This window comes from Mustela lutreola, chromosome 5 (assembly GCF_030435805.1).
Source record: "Mustela lutreola isolate mMusLut2 chromosome 5, mMusLut2.pri, whole genome shotgun sequence".
Classification (NCBI taxonomy): Eukaryota; Metazoa; Chordata; class Mammalia; order Carnivora; family Mustelidae; genus Mustela; species Mustela lutreola.
The window spans coordinates 147463485-147484000 of NC_081294.1; the positions used below are offsets into that span (position 1 = coordinate 147463485).

Consider the following 20516-nt stretch of genomic DNA (forward strand, 5'->3'; position numbering starts at 1 on the left):
AACCTTTCCAATATCACATGAAAATTAGCCATCGAAATTTAAGTTCCCAAAGAGTATGTGTATTTAGACGTATTTTCAGTGAGAGTTCTCCCAAATGTATACAAGGAAGACTGACGCAGGGGAAACGATGTGCAAACAGGATTTACCCCATTGTTCCTGCTCTGAAATACACAGACACTACATTAAACAAAGCCATGAAGTCCATAAACAGAATATTCTGAGCCCTTTATAAGAAAAACTGAAATGGAACTGAAGTGTTCCACTGCTGTTTCTCAGAGTTCCCCCAAACGTTTATAGGATAAACTATTCATGTGTTTTTTTAAATACGGAAAACACATGTGATGGAAGACTGAAGCTTTGCATTATAATGGGGACTAAGAGTTTCACTGATGCACAAACGCTGTATAGCTTTTGTGTTAAAAATATGTTAACAGTAACAATTCCAGGACAGCCTTTAAATGTAGAGGCAGGACATAAAGGAAGGCGGGGGGTGGGGGTGGGGTGGGGGGGGGAGGCAGGTTTAGGATTCAGAGAAATAGTTCAAGATGGCTACAAATGTGTTTAACAGCTCTATGTAATAAACTCTTACTCCCTGTGTCTAATTACCGTAAATAAAAAGCCTCTTTGGAAGGCCTAAAGCCTGTGTACTCCTAAGTGAGCTGTGCTGATATGGGAAACAATGCCTGGTTCCCCTGTGAAGGGGGGCCACGAGAGCAGATGAGCCCAAAGAATTCATCCACCTTTAGTTGTATCTGTGACTCAAGCCAGAACGCTGAACACCAACAATGAACAAAAATTTCTCAGGAGGCAGATGTCGTCTAGCTTAGCTCACCTTCAGAAGGAGAACCCACTGAGCATCTGCTCTCCTCCACTATCATGCTTTGCAATCATTTCCTATAATTGAATAATCTTTACCAGATACTGAGGAATTCAGATCTTAAATCTAATTGAACCAGCAACCTACCGAGCATTCATCAATTGGACGGAGACCATTTTTTAACTTCCAGGTAATTTCTCACACAGAAAGAATAATTAGACGATGGGACACTTTCTATGAACAAAAAGTCTCCCTCCAAGCTATGGATCTCTAGTTCCTTTACAAAGGGAAAGGAACATTTTAATTCCTCCATATTAATATCTTAAGGAATGATGCCTGTTCACCCTCAGCTCTTGATCAGTGGCTTCTGTGATGAAACTAAAGAAGAGTTGGAATTTCCCTTTAAACTCATGATCCTGTCCATTTTAAGCTACATCTGTCCAGCGTCAAGTGGCTAGATGACTGACTGACCACCAAAATAAGATCTGGTCCAGACAGTACTTACAAAAGCACAGGAGACTTTCTTTTCACAAACCATTCCAAGAGATGCTTATTTTGGAGTTTAAAAACCTAGAACAGATTTAATTAATTCACTCAAATATGGGTTGAATGCCCACCATGGTGTCAGGTGCTGGACTAGGCACTGTATTTCTACCATCAAAGACCAAATTGCTATTTGTATGAGCACGGACACAGACTAAGAAGCCAACCACAAAGTCTAAAATGCACCCCCCGTTTCTAGCTGTGTCCTTTGCACATCCCCCTAAAATGTTCAGTGGCCGAGCTGAGGCTCATAGAGCCATGAAACGCAAACTGCCTGACTCACAAAAAGAAATCATTGCGATAAGTCTTGCAATCTCTCTGCTTGGCAAAAATTCTGTGCAACAGCAGTCACAACTGCAAGAACCTCTTTTTAGTGAATTGGACCCTATTTTCCTTCTCTCTCCCTTTCTTGTATTGATTTAGTATCTCTTGTTTTGTGTCTAATTGGGTACAATCATTGTTAATAGATAACAGTGGTTTGAAGGGTCTCTAACCTCTGGAGTCACAAAGACTTGTAGATATAGAGAAACAATATGATGCATATTAAAATTAACTCCTAAAATCTATTCCTTTGCATATGATAAGAATAATCTATCAGCGGCGCCTGGCTGGCTCAGTCAGTGGAGTATGCGACTCTTAATCTCAGGGCCGTGAGTTCAAGTCCCACGTTGGATGGAGAGATTACTTTAAAAAAAAAAAAAAGAGGAACACATCTTGAGCTCCACTGATTAAAATATGACCCTTCTTAATGGATGAACAAGACAAAACCATAGGCTCCAAATCTACTGACCTGTAACACCATATCTACAAATAAATGCCTATTTGCGTAGCGTTATTTTGGTTACGGAGTCTCTTAGAGAATATACAAAAATGAGACAGCCTGTAGAATCAGATGTTAAGAAAGAATGTAAGTGATTTCCTTTTAACATTTTAAGCTTGGAGAAGTAGTAATGACATACCCCTCTGATATCAAACGAAGGACTGCTGTTTAACTATGCTCTTACAAGGCAGTTCTAAAATTTTTGAGAATCAGGCATTGCTTTCTCCAACTGTCTGGCTCACTAGTGACACGTGTTGCCTATCTCAAGCCTAAGTTTAAAAGAACACAAACCTCAGGATGCTCAATTTTTTTCTTTAATCTTGAATACATCAGATGCACAGTTTCTCTAGATTTACATATAGAAAATGGGGATGCGGTGGGTATTAGACTAACACTTCAGCAATAGGAAGGAGCTGATTTCTCACATTTGTGTAAAGCATTTTTCTACCTAACTACCATCTGGTCCACATTAATTTCCTCTCATAGCCATAGCTTTCCATTACCAATGAGTTTTCCATGTATTTGCAGCATATGGTCCAGGAACTCTTTCGACGGCAAATGTGTCCCTTAGGCATATATTTCCCCTAGATTACCGTATTAAGAAATGTTCTCCCTAAACCACACTTATGGCATTACCATAAAATTGCCCCTTGAACACAGTTAAATTGAAAGTACTCAAAATGCTTATCAATTCAGGTAAAAGAAATTCCCGCTACTTGGAGGAAAAGGTTTTGTTCCCCACACTACCCCACCTCCATTCTAACTCCCTACAAAGCGATTTCTAATGGTTTGCCTAGGCTGGGTGCTGAATTCTCTCTTGGGATGACCATGTATCACCAAAGAGCGGTGTAGAATTCAGGAGTAGAAAACAAGAGGCTCTGTTTCAGACTGCAATATAAGCAAAAAAGAAGTCAGAAAATCTGCATTTACAAGTTTGGCTTAATTACACTACTCCTGTTCTCTTATCAGTATTAAGAGATGCACTGTGAAACCCAGAAATAAAAAAAGAGAAAGTCTAGAGGCAAGCATTCTTGAGTTGCAAAAGAACATGTTCCTAATAGCTGGATAGAAACCAGACTATGCACCAAAGCCAACGTTGGAAGCTGCGTGGAGGCGAACAAAATTTACACAGAAAGAGGTTTCTTAAATGTTAGGCACGTGCTGTGGTGGCATTTGAGAGTGGTGTTTCCGCAGAAATCATTAGAGTGTAGGTGAGCCACATGGCTTCTTTGCTTTTCCCTCAGTCTTTTTTACATACGTTGTCTGTTACGTGCAGTACTGGAGTCTCCTGGGAACCCAACTTATTATAATAAGTGTCATAAAGAAGAATGCAGTGCACTGATCACTGTCATTTACCTTCCTGGTCACCAGTATTTTATTTGTCACATACGTGGTGATCACAGCCCAAGGCTGGAGCCACCTGTGACTCTCCTCCTTTCTGCCAAAGCCACTGACTCCACATTCACAGTATTTGCCTTGATGGTCTTTCAAACACTGTGAAAGAGGAGGTTGCCATAGCGAAGATGGTTTAATGAGCCAAAGACTCAAGTTGAAAATCACGGAGAGGTTAAAATTTATTTCTCCCGGAGAGAAAAGGTAGTGAGGCTTCCTTTAAATCACTGTTTAAATCACTTTCTTTAAATCACAGTTTACATCAAAGCACCTGATGCGACCTGTATTTAACCTTGTGGGATGGTGGCAGGAAAGCTTAGGAATTTTTTCACAAAAGTATCCAGAGTTTCTGCCCTAACTCCCAACCTGGCCATGCTTTTCCTGACCCTTACGTCATCCTCTGGTAGCCTCTGGATGTCAAAAAGCTGTCCCTTTCTAATCCAAAGCATGTCAGTCAGTGCGGCCTCAAGAAAGGCCTCTCCCAAGCCAGAGTGAGGAAGCCATGCAGCTGACTTTGCTGGAACAAGACACAGAAGGCACAGGCATGGCAACACGGGGCAGCGGAGGATATCATTCCAGAGAAGCGGTGGTGGGAGCAGGTCCCTTTAGAAAGCTGTCACTTCCCTTAGAAATGGGGAACCCGTGAAGCTGAGTTGAAGCTGAACGCAAGACACACCCTCCATGAGAGAGGCTCAGGGAGAAGGGCTTGGGACCGAAGAGTTGTTCCTAACAGGCAAGAGGCTCCTCCATTACCATCCACCCACCCCATTAGTCACAGAGGGTGTCCCCCAGAGTGGACACATCCTGCCTTAAGTCGTGCTACACGAATATCAGAGAAGGCCACCGGTCCTTCTTGAGCACGTGCTGTGTGTCAGACACTGCTGGGCACTTTCCCCACGATGTCACCTTCTCCTCCCCGTGTGAGGAGGATAAGGTGTCATCATCCCCATTTTGTGCATAAGGAAAATCAAGGCCCAGAGAGATTAAGTGAATCTCCCAGGCTCACCAAGCAAGCAGCAGGCACAGGCTGTGGCCCTTCACCCTCCACCTGCAGGGAGTCTTCTGCAGAACCCCACTCCCAAGCCTATTACCTGGAGGGCAACCTCCTTTCAGTCCTCCAGCCAGCCTGGGGCCCCCCTCCTGGCCTCTGAGCAAAGGAAATGTGGGGGTGTCCGGCGATGTTCTCCCTAACTGTATTTGTGATGAAAACAGGGCACTCCAGTTCCCTCTTGCCCAGCACCACCACGTCAGACACGGCGGCTCAAGAGGGGTATGAGTCTAGGGCGGGAATGCTGGACTGGAAGGACCTGCTCCATTCACCCGACAGCACAGACTCTTTGGGGGCGGTGTCTTCCCGTAATCACCAAGACAAGAAGGGTAAGGCCTTGGAAATGACTCTTCCTCTGGGGGGAGAGGGAGGGAAAAGTGAGGAGGACTGTGTAACTGCTTCCAGCTGAACCGTGCAGTGTTGAAGGAACGTCCAACACACTCCGATTGAAAGCTTCTCAAAAAAAAAAAAAAAAGACTGCAATCCAGTCTTCTGTGTTCGGCTTGATCCCAAATTATCCCGCGATCAAGGAGAAACCACACAAAACAAATAACACATCCTCTAAGCTCCCTCCACCCAAAAGAGATGCAGTTTGCCCAAAGCAGACCCCTCTCCACTCCTCTGAGCTCATTCTGGGATTCTAGGTCCTCTTCCCCCATTCCGTTAACGGACGAATGGCACAGCCGGCCTCAGCATGTGCATGCAATCCAAGCAAAGGCCCGTCTCCTGCGTGAATGGGGAAACAGTGGGCCAGAGTGTCCTCTGGCCGGTAGCATCCCTCACTCACGCGTGGTGCTGAATTTGAATGGAGCCGTGATCCCGCGATGTAACTGTAACTGCCCTTTGAGGACAACGGCTGAGACAAAAATATGTCATTTAATCAAGCAGAATTGCTATGCATTTAAAACGGAAAGGAAGCTGAGCTCGATGAAAGGGACTCTACTGTGAACTGTCCTAAATTCTCCCCTGCTTTCTTTGCTCAACGAGAGACAGGAAATGTCCTCTCTTTTCTCGCCGGTGGCTGCTTCTGGTAACACATCCTACTTTAGTTGCAGCTGCAATCGAAGAGGCCTTTACTTGTCCAGAAAACAGTCTTGTAAATCAGAGCCTGAAAAGCCCAGTTATGTCGCGAGCTGCTTCCCCTCATTCAGAATTGTTCACTTCTATATGTTTTCAAGAGTTTCATCCAAGCGGGGGTTGGAGTCTCAAGGGCAGATCAGCCACCATGACCCTTGGAGGCCAGTCTCTGTCACGTCCCGCGTACCCCCTCCCGGGGTTCTCTATGTACATATTTCCATCTTTACTTCAAGAGGCCGTTTGCCAGGCTGACCCATGCGCTGGACTCTCGCCCTCTTTTTTGCAACTCATCTCCGCTGCTGCATGGGCCAAGCTGCCGTGCGCAGGTGCAGCCCTTGTAACTTGTTCCAGAGCATGTCCCCTCCAAAGTCCATTTTCTTACTCCTCTAGAACTTCTGATTCGTATTCCCTGCCCCAAATCTTAAGAAGAGTGGCTTCTGCCTCAGCAGCCTCCTGAAGCTGGAGGCATCCCCGCTCTTCCCGTTCCGAGAGCGCGCCAGGCTCACGGGGGGCGGGACAGAACCATCACGGCAGGCCACAAGCCTACCACGTGCCATTATTTGTCATGTGTGGCTCCAGACTGCAGATGTGTTGGTCTTGGTCGAGTTCTCCAGAAGAGACGGCTCTGTGAACTCACTGGGTGTTTGCCCACTGTGACTTTCTGAAAAACCAAACAGCCATCCCTGTAAAGCATTCAATATGTCAACCAAATAGCTGGCTGTTGGTTCCAATCATTTCCTCTTCACTTCACCGAGACGGGTGGCGTGAATCTTCTCCAGTCGTTAACTCCCCAAGGGATGGAGGTTATCAAAGAGTCCAATTAACACTTTGACAGATCATTTTAAAATCCGGCATTGTTCATTCTCTTGGGTCTTATTATGAATATTGACAAAGCTGGAAGCAGTCTACAAATTGTCAAACAATGGTGGCAGAGGGGACTGCATGGGTGTGTAACATGATCACTGTTCTTGTGCTGTTGACTCCTTGCCTTGCCCTGTCAAATTCAAGTTTGGTTTTTGACAATTGATTACGGTTTGACGGGGCAATGACAATGGGTTGTTATGCAGAAAAATTTTTCCAAAACAAAACAAAATTGTAGCTTAATGTTCCTTTTGCCATGATTTTTATGATTTTAATTTCCATTTTGCTCTGAATTGTTTTTCTGTTTAATGTTCATGATTTATTTTCAACTTCTGTTCTGTTTTGCTAAGCACTGTGTGGTATGACTTGGTGATGGCGTTACTCTGTTGGAAAAGTCTTATTTCTTTTCTGACTCATGATAATGTCCCTTAACTTGGCCCAATCCGTGAGCTCCTCGCTTCTTTTCATTTCCTGATGTGGGTGCCTTAAAGATGTCACATCCGTGTGTGTGCAAGCATCTCCCAGGATGCGAGAGTTTCATGGGTTTTGGCGAGGGCCTCTGGCGGGTGCTCTTTTCACTGGGTCAATTGTCTCAAGGGAATGTGACATTTGTGTGCCCCAGCTTTAGGAGCTAAATATACTCTGGAATTGTTTCTAAAACATCACACATTTCCCCACTAAGCAGAAAAGGTGTCCCGCTCACCAGCTTGCTGAGGAGGAGTCAAGTGCCCCATGCCTTGTTTTTTCATTCTGGCTGCTGAGTAAGAAGCCAGCAAGCCCAGGAGCCCGCAGCTCTGCCCTGCAGATCTGCTGACCACCGCTGAGCCGGCCCCACTCTATGTCCCACGTCATCCTCCAAACAATTCTGCATTTCCAGAGTATGTTTGCTTGTCTTTTTCTTTCTTTTCCTTGCTGTTGTCTTTCGTCTTGACTTAATCCTGTGCGTTCCTCACATTCTGTCAAAGCACCAATCCTCACCTTGCAATCTAACCCCTTCTGCTACCATTGTTCTCAGCCTCCCCCTTTCCAAATAATAGACCCAAGCCCTCTGCCCTTCTGTGGAATGTTCCAAGGCTCTTTCCTTCTACACCGTGAGTAGCCTTCTGACACTGTACGTGTACAGAGACAGCCATAATAAGAGGCCTGTAAGGCTTGCAGAAGCATTATCACTGAAAATGAAGTAATTTTCTCTCTCAGTAACTGGCCTTGCCCTTCATTACTCTACTGGCCTTGTCTAATGTCTCTTGTCCTTGCTGCTTTTCTTTAAAATTGCCTGATACCTTTCAAGCCCTAGATTCATTAGTAAAAACACAGCCAACTGCTCTGTTTTATCTCTGGGTCCCTAGATGTCTGGAGCCTCTAGAGCCAGCCCTTTAATCACCAAGTTGAGAAATTGGATGCAGCCCTGGCTACTTTTTTCTTGGTTTTGCCACATTTAAAAATATATATTATTTATTCATCCTATAACTATTGAGGTGGTAATGAGTAGTTACAAAGGGGCTCTAATTACATATGAATAAGAAAGAAAATCCACTTTATTTTTAGATCTGGCTCATCTCCCCCCCACCACCCCCTTCCCACAGCGAAAGAAATAAGAGGTTTCTTTTTTAGGTTAAGCAATACTGAAAATTAATAGCCACTCTTGTGCTTCTTGTTTCTGACCAAAAGTACTAATACCATAAAACCTGATTTCCAAGAAGACTGAGAGATCTGTGAGGAAATTGGCCATGTACTGATCTGCCAAGGGAGCTGTGTAGCATAAATATAAAATGTAAATGCTGACCACTGCTGTTAGGATACAATACATCAGAGCAGGAGAAAATCCCCTACTTAAGACTTTATAGAGTTCTTGTGAGCTGTCAGAAAACAGATAAAATAGTCAATATATACAAAGATGTTCCTATTTGATTGGAAATGCCAGCGCTGTAGTATGCTTATATATTTTGGAAAATCTCTAAAGTGAGATACTATCAAATTACATTTAGTCAAGAGAATATATACTCGCTGCACACAAGAAAAAGATGTGGAAACCGAATTTAAATTAGAGATCAGATGAATAATTTAAACTAAAACATACAGTAAATGTTGAATATATTTTAATCAATGTACAAGCCACTTGTGTAAGCAATTCCTACTTTGGGAAATAACATTGCAGCAAGATTCATAAGGTCTGTCAAGTATGGTGATGAGTATGTTGTCCATACTTCAAAAACAATCCTGAACAGAATTTTCCAGATGATAGAGTTCATCAATGGTTCCTCCAACACCATGTGGCCTCCAGTAGTAGGGCCTCACAGTGGGACAGGCAGCTCCTTATAGGACAGGATTTAGGTCGCTGGGGACATCACGGCCTTCAAGAATACTGATACCTGTATGGGAAGGTCACGTCCTTTTCATTCCTCTTTCGGCCTTCCTGGTTATGTCAAGGAAAGAGTCTCAGTTTGGTGCTTCATTGTTAACAACTCCCTTAACTTGCCGCTTCCCACTTTGAGAAGAATAAACAGGTTTGGGCTGGGGGCTTTGCCATGCAGCTGGAACCAACTGGAAATTACAGCGGTTTTGCTTTCAGTTACTTTTTTATGGTTACCTTCTATCTATGAAAAGTGATGCTTTTACCCCCATTTATGATAACGACAAAGTTTCTACTTCAAAGACATTTTAAAGGTAATTTAAATAAAATACTAAGTAAATGAGAATGTGGGAAGTCCAGGGGGATAAAATTACTAAGTAATATGGTAGGTAAGACTCACAGGTACCACTAAAACTGTAGTATTAGTAGCTGCATGACTAAAGTTTGGGTAACTCTGGCCTCAGGCAATTAGAGGAGTCCAGTGGGGATTCGACTACTATCAAATCATGGCTTCTGGCATTTGGAGGAACAAGATTTACAACCACCATGCTTCTGTGGGCTGGGCTTCTTGTGTTGCAATGTTATGATCTAGTGCACTTCTGACATCTCTTCCAACTACTGAGCTTTGTGACTGGGGATGAGAAGTTTGGTCAAGTAGGAATTGAGAGTAAAACGGGTTTAGACTAAAAGGAAATTACTGATTCTAGTCTTGCTAAGCATCTGGTGAGCAGCTTCTCCAGACCAGCTGTGGGCCCCCAAGGATACCTGTAGCTAGTGAATCCCCAAGTTGTGGCTGAGGGAAAGCTGAGCGTCAGCATTTCTGCTGCCCATCTGCTTTTCCATTACCGGTCTGGACTCATGACACAGTGTTCCCCTGACCTGGCAGCCTACTCCTGACCCCTTTGTCCCTCTGATCCCATTCAAACTCTACCTATGCTGAGCCTCAAAACCTCAGAGCCAGGCTTTCCTCATTAACAAGCTGAGAAATCCAATTTGAGGTGAGCATGGCCCCAATGGCACTAGCTTTTTAACAACCTCTGATCCTTAAAATCTAATGGATTGGGGATTTTAAAGTGCCCCAATTCTATGGGGAAAGTAAGTTCTTGGCTCCTATCAAGTCTCATGTAGGTGATCTCACACCAGAGAGAATTGTTAGGGAGGACAACAGTAAAGGAAGAAAAACAAGGTCCTCTGCCTCTCCTGACTCCCACACTGGGGCCAGATATTCTCTGCCATTTCCTCAGTACCACTGCCATAACAAAAATGTCTTCTGAGGCGTCTCAAGCAAAATTTATGACTGGCTGCACATGCAGTATGGGAAGCCAATAAGGGGTCAGAGGCTAAACTAGAGATAGACGCGGCTCCTATCCAAGAACCAGCAAACTGTCAGACAGACAAAGCACACACACATAGTAAAGACGTGCCCTGAAAAGCCTTTCTGGCCACCACTGCCTGCGTGAACAAAGCTGAAGTGCACACAGCAGATTTTAGAAAAGGGTAGTAGACAAACTCATCAGCTTGGCTGATGTCAGGACACAGCTTCTGGAAGACGGTTTCTCAAACCCATTTCTTTAGCCCTTCCCTTCAGCACCATGTTGTGGGCGTCATGCACCAGTGGACACAGAAAGGAGAGGAGATGAGGGGAGAGGAGGGAGGTATGGTTGATGTAGCATTCACATTTTAAGGTTTGGTAGAAATGCTGCCAAACTCGGGCTTTTTTTCCAACAGCCTTAACTTTGTTCCAAAAAAACGAAGCCCTTGATAATTTGCACAGCATTTATTGTAAAACCATTTTCAAATGTGATGGCCGGGCAGTCTTGGAGAATTCAGAGCACAGGGTTCAGTCTGGTGGGGAAGACTACCAGTGGATGAGGCAGGAGGCCCCACCTGCCCCTCCACAATCCACACCTGACTGGACCGGGTAGGAGTGGGCATCTCAGACAATGGTTGTTGTACCAACCACCATTCTGAATTAAAGTGCACTTTTTTCTGCTGTGTTCGAGAAAAGCAATCCTTCAAAGTTCACAAAAAGTATCTAAAGTTGCTGCTGATGATGATGATGAAAAATAAGATACGATTTTTGATATTTAGTCCATTAGTATTTTAATTTGTAAATTATCCTATACTGGCCCCATAAAGGTTTGGCACCATTTTTGTTACTATTATTTCCATCTCCAAAGTACAGATGGGTCCAAAGAAAATTTGTGGGAATCATTAGAAGCACATTATTTAGGGGTCCCAGGGTAAAGTTACTAGATTATAGAATTCCTAGTTAAATTTGAATTTCAGATAAGTCATAAATACTAGGTAAGTATGTCCAACAGATCACTTGAGACATACTTATACTAAAACATTATCATTCCGCTTAAGTTGAAATTTAACTGGATGTTCTGCATACTTGCTACCTGGCAATCCTTTGGGGAGAGACTGCTGCTAATTTCTTCAGTGCGTACATAAAATCTAATGTCTAGATTACATCTACCCTATAACTCTGAGAAAACCCTAGAATAACCCACATAAGAGGAATTAAAATTTTCATTCTGTGAAAAATATTACCAGAGAATTACCACTAAAAGTTATACCTGCATTTGAAATGTGATAGAGTAATTCAACAGATTATCACTGAATGTAGACTTAAAAATGCCACTTTTAAAAATCTGAGAGCGAGCGAGCATGGAGTGGTGGGAGGAGCAGAGGGAGAGGGAAAAGCAGACTCCCTGCTGAGCAATGAGCCCAAGGCCACTTGATCTCACAACCCTGAGATAAGACAGGAGCTGAAACCAAGAATCAGATGTTTAACTGACTGAGCCACCCAGGCTCACCTCAAATGCCCTTTTTAAGTTAGAAAGACTCAGAAATCAAACTGTTCCTAAACAAGGGCATGGTTAAAACTATTGGTTCTTTTTAATTTTATTTAACCTCATGTTTATATCAACTGTTATGTTAACCTAATATGTTAAATTTTTTCTTCTTTAATTATAGGGCTGCCCTTTTTTTCCATTTCTCATTTCCACGCCTTTGAAAGAGATCAACTAGAATCTAGAAAGCACAAGAAAATTTGTTTAATAATGGCGACAAAAACCCCAGCTAAAAGCAAGACATAAGGGCAACCTCCCTTTCTTGGTTCAAGCTTTCCACAAACATTTAGCCATAAACTGAATGTTACAGTGGCTACAGATCTGAATTCAACATAAGTCTTCAAGTCAAGGAAATCAGTTTCTCAGGGGCTATGTGCAGGTGACCTCCTAGCTAGCCAGTGGGGCAGAGTGAAGTCCAAGAAAAGGAAAGAGGGACCAGTGGTGATCTAAGACAGTAGGAAGGGAGACACAGCTCAAATCCAAGCTGGGATCTGAGGGAAAGGCCTTGCAAAGTACTGAAGGATAACAAGAAGGAAGGCGGCCATTCCGAGCCAAATAAGCCACATGACCGGAACATGAAGCTAAGAAAGTACAGAGTGTAAGACAGAGTGTGCTGTGACTAGCGTGATGGACTATTTGGAGGGCCACAACTCGACCTGAGATTGAAATGGTAGTCTGGAGCCTTCAAAGTTACGCTAAGGGCTTTGGGCTGCAGCTGTGGGCAGTGGCGGATAGAAGGTGGATGGGTGGGAAAAGGGGATGAAAGGAGCATAGGAGGGAAGGAAGGACGGAGATCAAGAGGATGACAGACATGTAACGAATGGATCCCTCAATAACATTAGGTTATGAGTTACACATATACAGCAAGTTGGGGAAATGGAACTTGACATCTGTTTTGGATCTAAAGTGTCTGTTTCTACACCTCACTGGCATTTCCCTGGTAGATGCTCCTTGCCAAGCTACGAGCTCTATCCTAGGTAGAGCTCTAAGCCAGCTCAACTCCCAATTTGTGCTTCTCTGTCTCTCTAGTTGAAACACTGAGATGCATGGCACCGAGTTTTTGTCCAAATCTGACTCTGAGATTGGGGGAAGTTGAGAAAGAAACGCTGATATAACCTAGGGTTTACTAGATTAGTAATTTCCAAGCCACCTACCAAAGGCGGAATCTGAATAGCAAAGGAAAGCGGGACCATAAGCATTTTGGGTACCAGGAGTTGGGACTGAGGATATGCACGGCTCCCATGAGCCTGTGCTTGGGAGGAGGGGCCGGACGGAGCAGCCCACATGGAAAGAGAGGACATGCCCAGCGGTGCAGGCAGAGATGTAGATTTGATCTAATGAATTTTGTATCCTCCTGACAACTTGCTGAATTTATCTAAGGTCTTGATGAGATTATTGTGGAAAGGTTAGATGGGGGGAAAAAAAGTTAAATGTCATTCGTATAGGAAGCTATTTCATCTCCCTGCCTGCATATGCACACCAATATTTAAAGTTTCTTTTTAAGAGATACCAACTAAAATCTTTTTCTTCACCTAACATCCATTTTCTCAAAAAAAAAAGGCTGAAATTATGATTATGCAGACTTGAATTTTTTCTTCTAAAATAAGCAACTTACACCTTAGGGTATTTTACCAATCAATTCACATTCTAGAGGTGCCTCTTACCTTTAATCTGTAGCCACTTTTCCAAGCCACATCATCCTTGACATGAATTCATTTTACCCCCAACCCTTTCCCCTCAATCTTTTTTTTTTTTTCCCATTCTCTATCTTTTGCACAAAAACACACACAATGATAAAAAGTTTTCTGACAGCTTAATGGAACGTTCAAGGACTATAGGGACTAGGTTAGGCATGATCCTTTTTTTTTTTTTTTTTTAAGATTTTTATTTATTTATTTGACACAGAGAGATCATGAGTAGTCAAAGAGGCACGCAGAGAAAGAGGAGGAAGCAGGCTCCCTGCTGAGCAGAGAGCCCAATGCGGGGCGCTCCATCCCAGGACCCTGGGATCATGACCTCAGCCGAAGGCAGAGGCTTAACCCACTGAGCCACCCAGGCGCCCTAGGCATGATCTTATTAACTGAACATCTGGAGAAGTTAAAAATTTGCTCTTTAATTGGTTGGACAGCACGGTGTTCCTCTAAGATTTGTTTTGTTCTAACAATAAAACAGCAAAGAGTCTATTTGTATTTTGGATCATGCATAATAATGGAAAAATAATATTAGCTTTATCTCAAAACTTTCTGATAGCCTCACTTCCTTGTGTTTTGTTTTGTTTTGTTTTGTTTTAAAGAAAGAGCTTGTTACAAGGTTCACTTTACAAACCATATTGTTTCATAAGCAAAGTAGCCTAGGAAGGGCCAAAAAGTGAGAACTGGGAAATTTCCTGAGGACGGCTTCTCTTTTCTTGACATTATATGGGAGCACAGCCTTGAAAGCTCCAAGTGTTGCTCAAAATACAAAATTCACGTCCTTACCAGAGAGAGAGAGTGAGAGAAGATGGGAAAGCTGTATCCATGTGTGGGTCCCAGGGAGAGACAGGCTGCGGGATTAAGAGTTCAAGTCCCGTGAAGCATATGGCCCGAGCTGCAGGCCCGACAAGATCCCCCCAGACTGCATCACCTGTAAACCTCCCAGCACCTCCAGTCACAGAAAGGTTAACCAGTGAAAAGTTAACTAGCGAAAAGTAGGTGGCTATGCTCAAACATGCCGAGTGCATGGTAGACAGGATCTTAATCAGTGTCAAAAAGCTAATTATGGGCAGTGTGAGGGTTTGTCATCTTTAATTAGTATTTCTTAAGCTCTCATAAGCCTACAGCCAAGGAACTGTCTTCATAAAGAGATTTAATTTTTAATGGGAAAAGAGGAATTTCCGACTCTGATTACTTTTAAAATTTCCTACTTTTTAAAAGGATGCTTTCTTGTTAAATATGTTCCTACAATTACACGTCTTCACTGAAGGCAGAGGCAGTCATGAATGGTACAGAAATAATGCAAAGTTCAGTACGGTCAGCACTGACAGTGCTTTATTAGGAGGGAAAATAGTGTCAAGAAATTTATAGAGCAGCAATCTGCATTATGCCTAACCTTTTGGACATATTAAAGCTTGTCGTTTCCAGTCCTACAGCTTCTGTTATTCATAAATAATGGATAACACTGGACACAATCATCTGACATTTGTTACAGCAATAAATATACCCTAAGTGCTGATGGGCCTTGCGCTGCGTGATTTAAAAGCACACAGCAGAAATTTAATGTAACTGAAGATGTCTTACATCTTAAGTCTATGGATTTGCAGATTCAGTTCGATTCAGCAGATCTGGAAGCACTAAGCTGTGTGCAGTGCGCTGTTGAGCTTGGCACCTTTATGAAAGGTGGAAAGCAGGACTTGGATTTGGGGAATGAGCTCCAGTCCCTCCTCTAATTCAGAAATATAAAAGAAACTTTAGGAGTTTCTCTTGTCAGAGCATGCAGGAGGAGGAGGAAGGAGGTCCTGACCCACTGTCAAACGTTGCCTGACGGCTGTGCACTCACTACAGTCAGTTTCCAGGTGACAGGATGTCATGCACAGGCCCCTTGAGGAGGCTGCCTAGTTAGAGTGAGCTCCCGGAGACACTGCTGCTTCTGTCCCTGGGACCCAGTCCCAATGGGGCTGACCCAACCTAGGACCCACCTGGGCTCTGCAGGATCAGTCCCTCCTGGAGGGCCCCCATGATGGAGAGGGGCACATCAGACATTCCCCTCCCCGTCTGCATGCTGGGGCACATAAACCACAGGTGTTTTTCCAACAGCTTGTGGCTCTAAGCAAACTGGGTTGATTCTGCTACAGCAGGGCCACCGCATTTGAGGCCCTGTGTCAAGGTTCTGTCAGGTACCAAGGGAAAGTGTTAGGGATTTGTTTGTCTTTCTAATTAAATCACACTGATTTTGTATTCTTTGCCAGAAAATGGGAACTGCAGTAAAGAGCTGTCATACCCAAGGCCTGCTAAAGACCCAGGCTCTGAACACCAAGGAAGACTAAATTTTTTTATTTATATTAGCCATCAGTATGAATGTCTGGCTTGCCTCGGTGGTATCTGAGGCTGGACTTTTAAAGCTAAACATGCGTTTTCTGGCCTATCATTCATGTCAGATTGGACAGGATTTCTCAAGTTTTAGTGAAAATAAGAATCACCTGGTGGGCTTGTTAAAACACAAATTTATGAACCTCAACTCCAAAGATTCTGATTCAGAAAGTCTGGGCAGGACCCAAGGATGTGTATTTCTAACAAGTTCCAGGTGATGCTGATTGCTGAGCAGCAATGACTTTTTTAAAAATTTTTTAAAAGATTTTATTTATTTATTTGTTTATTTGAAAGAGAGTGCACATGTGAGTGAGAGAGAGAGAGCAAGAGCGTGCAAGCATGCACAAGCCAGGGCAAAGTATGCACAAGCCTGGACAAAGGGACCAGCGGACTCCCTGCTGAGCAGGGAGCCCGAGGGGTTCAGGACCAGGACCCCCGGGGGTCAGGCCCTAAACCAAAGGTAGACAGATGCCTCACTGACAGAGCCATCCAGGCGCCCCAAGCAGCAATGATTTAAGACACTTTGCAAGTGGCTGTGGGTTATCTTAATGAAGGTCATTCTCTAAGATTTTATGTTTAAATCTTTACTTTTCTACTCTTGGCTGACACAGTCAAACCCTAGCAAAATGCTGGATTAAAAGAGCCTATCTTGGACCCTGTATGAGGCAGGTAACTTGTCAGAAATTCTAGAAATACTTTTATCACATTTTTTTTTTAAGATTTTATTCATGACAGACAGACGGAGAGACACAGAGACAGAAGCAGGCTCCCAGCTGAGCAGGGAGCCCAGTGCGGGGCTTGATCCCAGAAACCTGGGATGAACTGAGCAGAAGGCAGACACTTAATGACTGAGCCACCAGGCGCCCCTTCTATTACATTATTAATCGGACCTTAACAAATGTCCTCCACGATGCCAAATGCTTTACATGCATTCATTTATTTAACCTCTTAATTCTTCCAACAACATTCATCTCATAATACTGATGCTCAGAGAAACTGAGTGACGTGCCCAAGGTCACAAAACTAGTTAGATATAAACCCAAGACTCAAATCCAGGTCTTTATGACTTCTAGGTTTAGGTTCTTCACCAGTTAACACCCAGCCTCATCTATAATCCAGGTCCCAAGAACTGTATTTCCGTGGCAGCTTTAGTATTCAGACCTGTTTCCTCATATTTATCTTTGCTTTGTAGAGAAAAAAAAAAAAAAATCTAAGCACTGCAAATGATTCAAAGAATCACCTGAATTTCAAATATTAGTGAAATTTTAGTGGGAGATCCACTTCCCCATTTTGTAGCTTTGATGCCTTGTGAGAGAGGAAAGCAAGACAATGGGAGTAGGAAGCTGGAAAACAGAAATGCTTTGTCTGGTTTGAGAAATTGCTTAGATGTTGGGTTTCCAGTCTTATTAGGAAGAGAACCTCAAAAAGAAGGAAAGTAAGCCACATAAATTGCACTAAAACTTTGCCCATGTGAAATATCATTACCTTTACGAAGACAGTGACAGTTCTAACACATGCAACCACAGACCAACACTTCAGGGCATGGCTTTAAAAACCATCTTATCATGAGGCCCAATCAAGACCCCAACAGGCAGTGCCAAGTGTGAGACCTCACAGACCCGAGGGCTCCCGCTGGCACAAAGAGAAATTAAGCTGTTTCTCCTCTAAAAAATGTGAAACAGAACAAATTTCACTCCTGTTCTTCCTTTCCGGCCTGCGATGGCATCCCAACAACTTAAAAAAAAAAAAAAAAGAAAGAAAGAAAGGGGGAAAAAAAAAAGCATCAATTTCACAGGTGACAAGACTGGAAGTGGCTTCATCCACAGGCAACCACAGTAAGCACTATTTCACTATGTGAGCTTTAAAATAGCTTTTGAACTGAGGATACTTAATACAGCCGGGAAGTTGCCTCTACTTTGGTGAGTTGTGAACTTAATACCCTTGAGGACCATGGCTCCTCCCAGCACCTAATCTTCAGGGTGGTGGGGGGCAGGAAAAGGAAAGTTTGAGTTATAAACTCTGAGCCCATTTCCACGGCTGCCGGCTCTTCAGTTTATTCTTAAACCATCTGGTTCACGTTATGCCCTGAGACAAGAAGAGGGCTCCTTCCTGCCAAGATAACCACAGAGAGTTCCCATTGCATTTTCACTACAGTCATCTCCACTGGTGGGGTGTGGCTTTGAGGATAAATTGTCTCCAGTTAGGAGGTTTTTTCCCCCCATTTTGTTTTCTTCTCTCCTTACTAGGGATTACAGCCGGCCCTCTGTGGTTAGCAGCCATGATGCCTGGCCCACGATTAGGTCATTCATTCATACTGCCTTGCAGGACTGGGAGCCTGGCATTTTGTTGCAAGAAGATTTTCAAACAAAAATTGGGTTGTTAGATTCCATTCACCCAAGTTGTTATGAGGATTTCAAGGAAACTGCAGGCTTGTCTTACTCTAAAGGAAAATCAAGAGTTTATTTTTAGGGGATCCTACTCCAGGGCTTTTCTTGGTGTTTTGCCATCTTTGTTAGCTCTCAGGCCCAACACGAAACCCGCTCTGGCTTGGCCCTGAAGGAAATGTCCATCCTCCTTTTTGCCTTTGCATATTTCTCTAAAGGACACAGAGAGGCTTTGTTGTCTTTGTGGTCACCGGGTCCGCTCTACACAGATGCCTATTAATCACTTCACTATGGAGACAGACACATCCATCATATCACAGCAGCTCCGAAACAGGCAGTCCAGTGAGCAGGGGTGAGAGGGGAAAGTGCGCACTTAACCATTTCATGGCCTGGCTGCTGGGGGCTCCTGTACTGAGTAAGGTAATGGGGTGGCTGTGGGGAGGGCTCTTCCTTGGCATGTGGCTTAACAGGTGCAGTTGAGTTTATGTGTTTGCATTTGTCTCGTTTCATGCTTTGACAGGACAGCCCTCTCCCAGCTATTTCTGTTAGGTGCAGGGGGTAAGTGTAGGTGAAAAAAAAAGCTTTCATTTTAAATTAAAAACAGTGAAAATAAACTTAGGTGGACTAGCTGTGCTCCTGACACAAAGGTACTGACTCTCTGAAGCCAGCTGTTTTTCAAGGGTGGATCCCACATCAGGCAGAATAAGCTGAAAGTCAGCTCTCTCAGGCAAGACAACCCTTAAAATTGCAGGTAAATTTAACCAAGAACTTTCCTTCAAAATGGACGTGTATTCTAAATCTCTTTTTCAGTCATTCAAGGCTTTCCACTGTCTGCTTCTAAATGGTCTTTAGCTCTTGCTCTTACTTTTCCTCTGCCAAGTCCTCCTGCATTCATTCACTATTTATTTAGCAGATACTTACTGTGCACCTGCATCCCTGGAAACTGAGGGGTGAATCTCCCTCCTAAAACAATCTAGGTGAAAAAAACAAACATAAAGTAACATATAAGAGTGGTGACTTTAAGAAAGAAGTGCAGATCGCCGGGGCACTCATAGAAGAGCTAACCTGGTTGGAGTAAGTTAGAAAAGATTTCCTCATTTAAGCTAAGGCCTTAAGGACGAGGTCGGAAAAATGAGGGGTGAGCAGGGATATTCCAGGCACAGGGAACAGCCTGTGTAAATGCCCAGAAGCAAGGGAGAGTTCAGCCAAGCAGCTCGTGCCTAGAGCATGAGAGACTAGACGGGAGTTAGGCCATTCACCACAAGGAACACAGCTTCCACTTTTCTTCCCTCCAAATACTAGCTCTTACTGTTCTGCTTCAGCGGACATCCTGAGCTAGAAGCAATGCATCTCATGGCGCTTCCCCACTCTGGAAGCAGTTCATGCATTAGCACAGGCCTTCTCCCCTAGTGGATGGCAGGGTTTGTGCCTCCCTTCACTTTGTCTCCAACACCTGGCACAGTGCTTTGGTCTGTGCTCAGGAAATGTTTGCTGAAGGCACCCACAAAGATGGGAGCTGAACCCTTGTTATGCCATGACAATGAGAGTAAAGGAACCAAGAACATCCCAGTTCAACCCTGAGTTAGGAGATCTTTTCTGGGACATGCCGTCCTGGAGCCTGTCACTGGGCTTGCCATGCAGACCAGACAATTGCAGACAATCCCACAGCAGGGCTACCAGAAACCATTCACTGTTTTCTAAATAAAGAATCTGATGTCTGAAATCTCAAAATGCCTTCACATGATCATCATAGGAAAATTCACAACTGTGTTGGACTTCCTCTTTACGCTTTGTAACTGTTCTTATTTTAATTACATTTTGTGGGGCCTGGAGGGTGGGGTTTTTCATAACCTTTTCATTGCTTCAGCCTCTACCGAGCAGCCCATTGTCCCTCTGAGACCTCCCTCTAGCATCCCTCAGGCATCTGAAAACTCTGTCACCTCGGGGGGGAGAAAAAAGTGAAGATTCTCTTCTTTCTCAGTTCTGCCAATTTAAGGCCCGATTTCAGAGAAATCTCTAAGCCATTGTGTGCCTTGCTTCCTGCAATAGGAAGGTGGAAAGAATAACCATTTAGCACCTCATGACTGGTGAGAAATAGCTGGTGGTTAATGAATCAATGCAAAGGATATTTCAGATACTGTTTTCATCATAATGCCCCATTTTCAACTGTGGAGAGCTGAAGGCCCAGGAGTTGGTAAAGGAAGGCACTTCAGTGCTCCAGGATAGAGACGCCAGGTCTTACTGGTCTCCCTGGGAGGTGGGGGGCAGGGGAGATACCTGGAGAGGGACTTTCCCCCTACAA

At 43.8% G+C, this 20516-nt stretch overlaps 1 protein-coding gene across 4 annotated transcripts in view; it reads left to right on the top strand.

The window, feature by feature from the left end:
* Positions 1–20516, top strand: part of SEMA6A (semaphorin 6A) — a 125614-nt gene that overhangs the window by 98937 nt on the left and 6161 nt on the right. For 2 of the 4 annotated variants that reach the window (XM_059175804.1, XM_059175805.1), the window contains one exon: positions 4785–4949. The exons of the other annotated variants lie outside the window; for them this stretch is intronic. In XM_059175804.1, coding sequence (XP_059031787.1) covers positions 4785–4949 — 165 coding nt within the window. The remainder of the gene's footprint in view (positions 1–4784; positions 4950–20516) is intronic. 4 annotated transcript variants of the gene reach the window in all.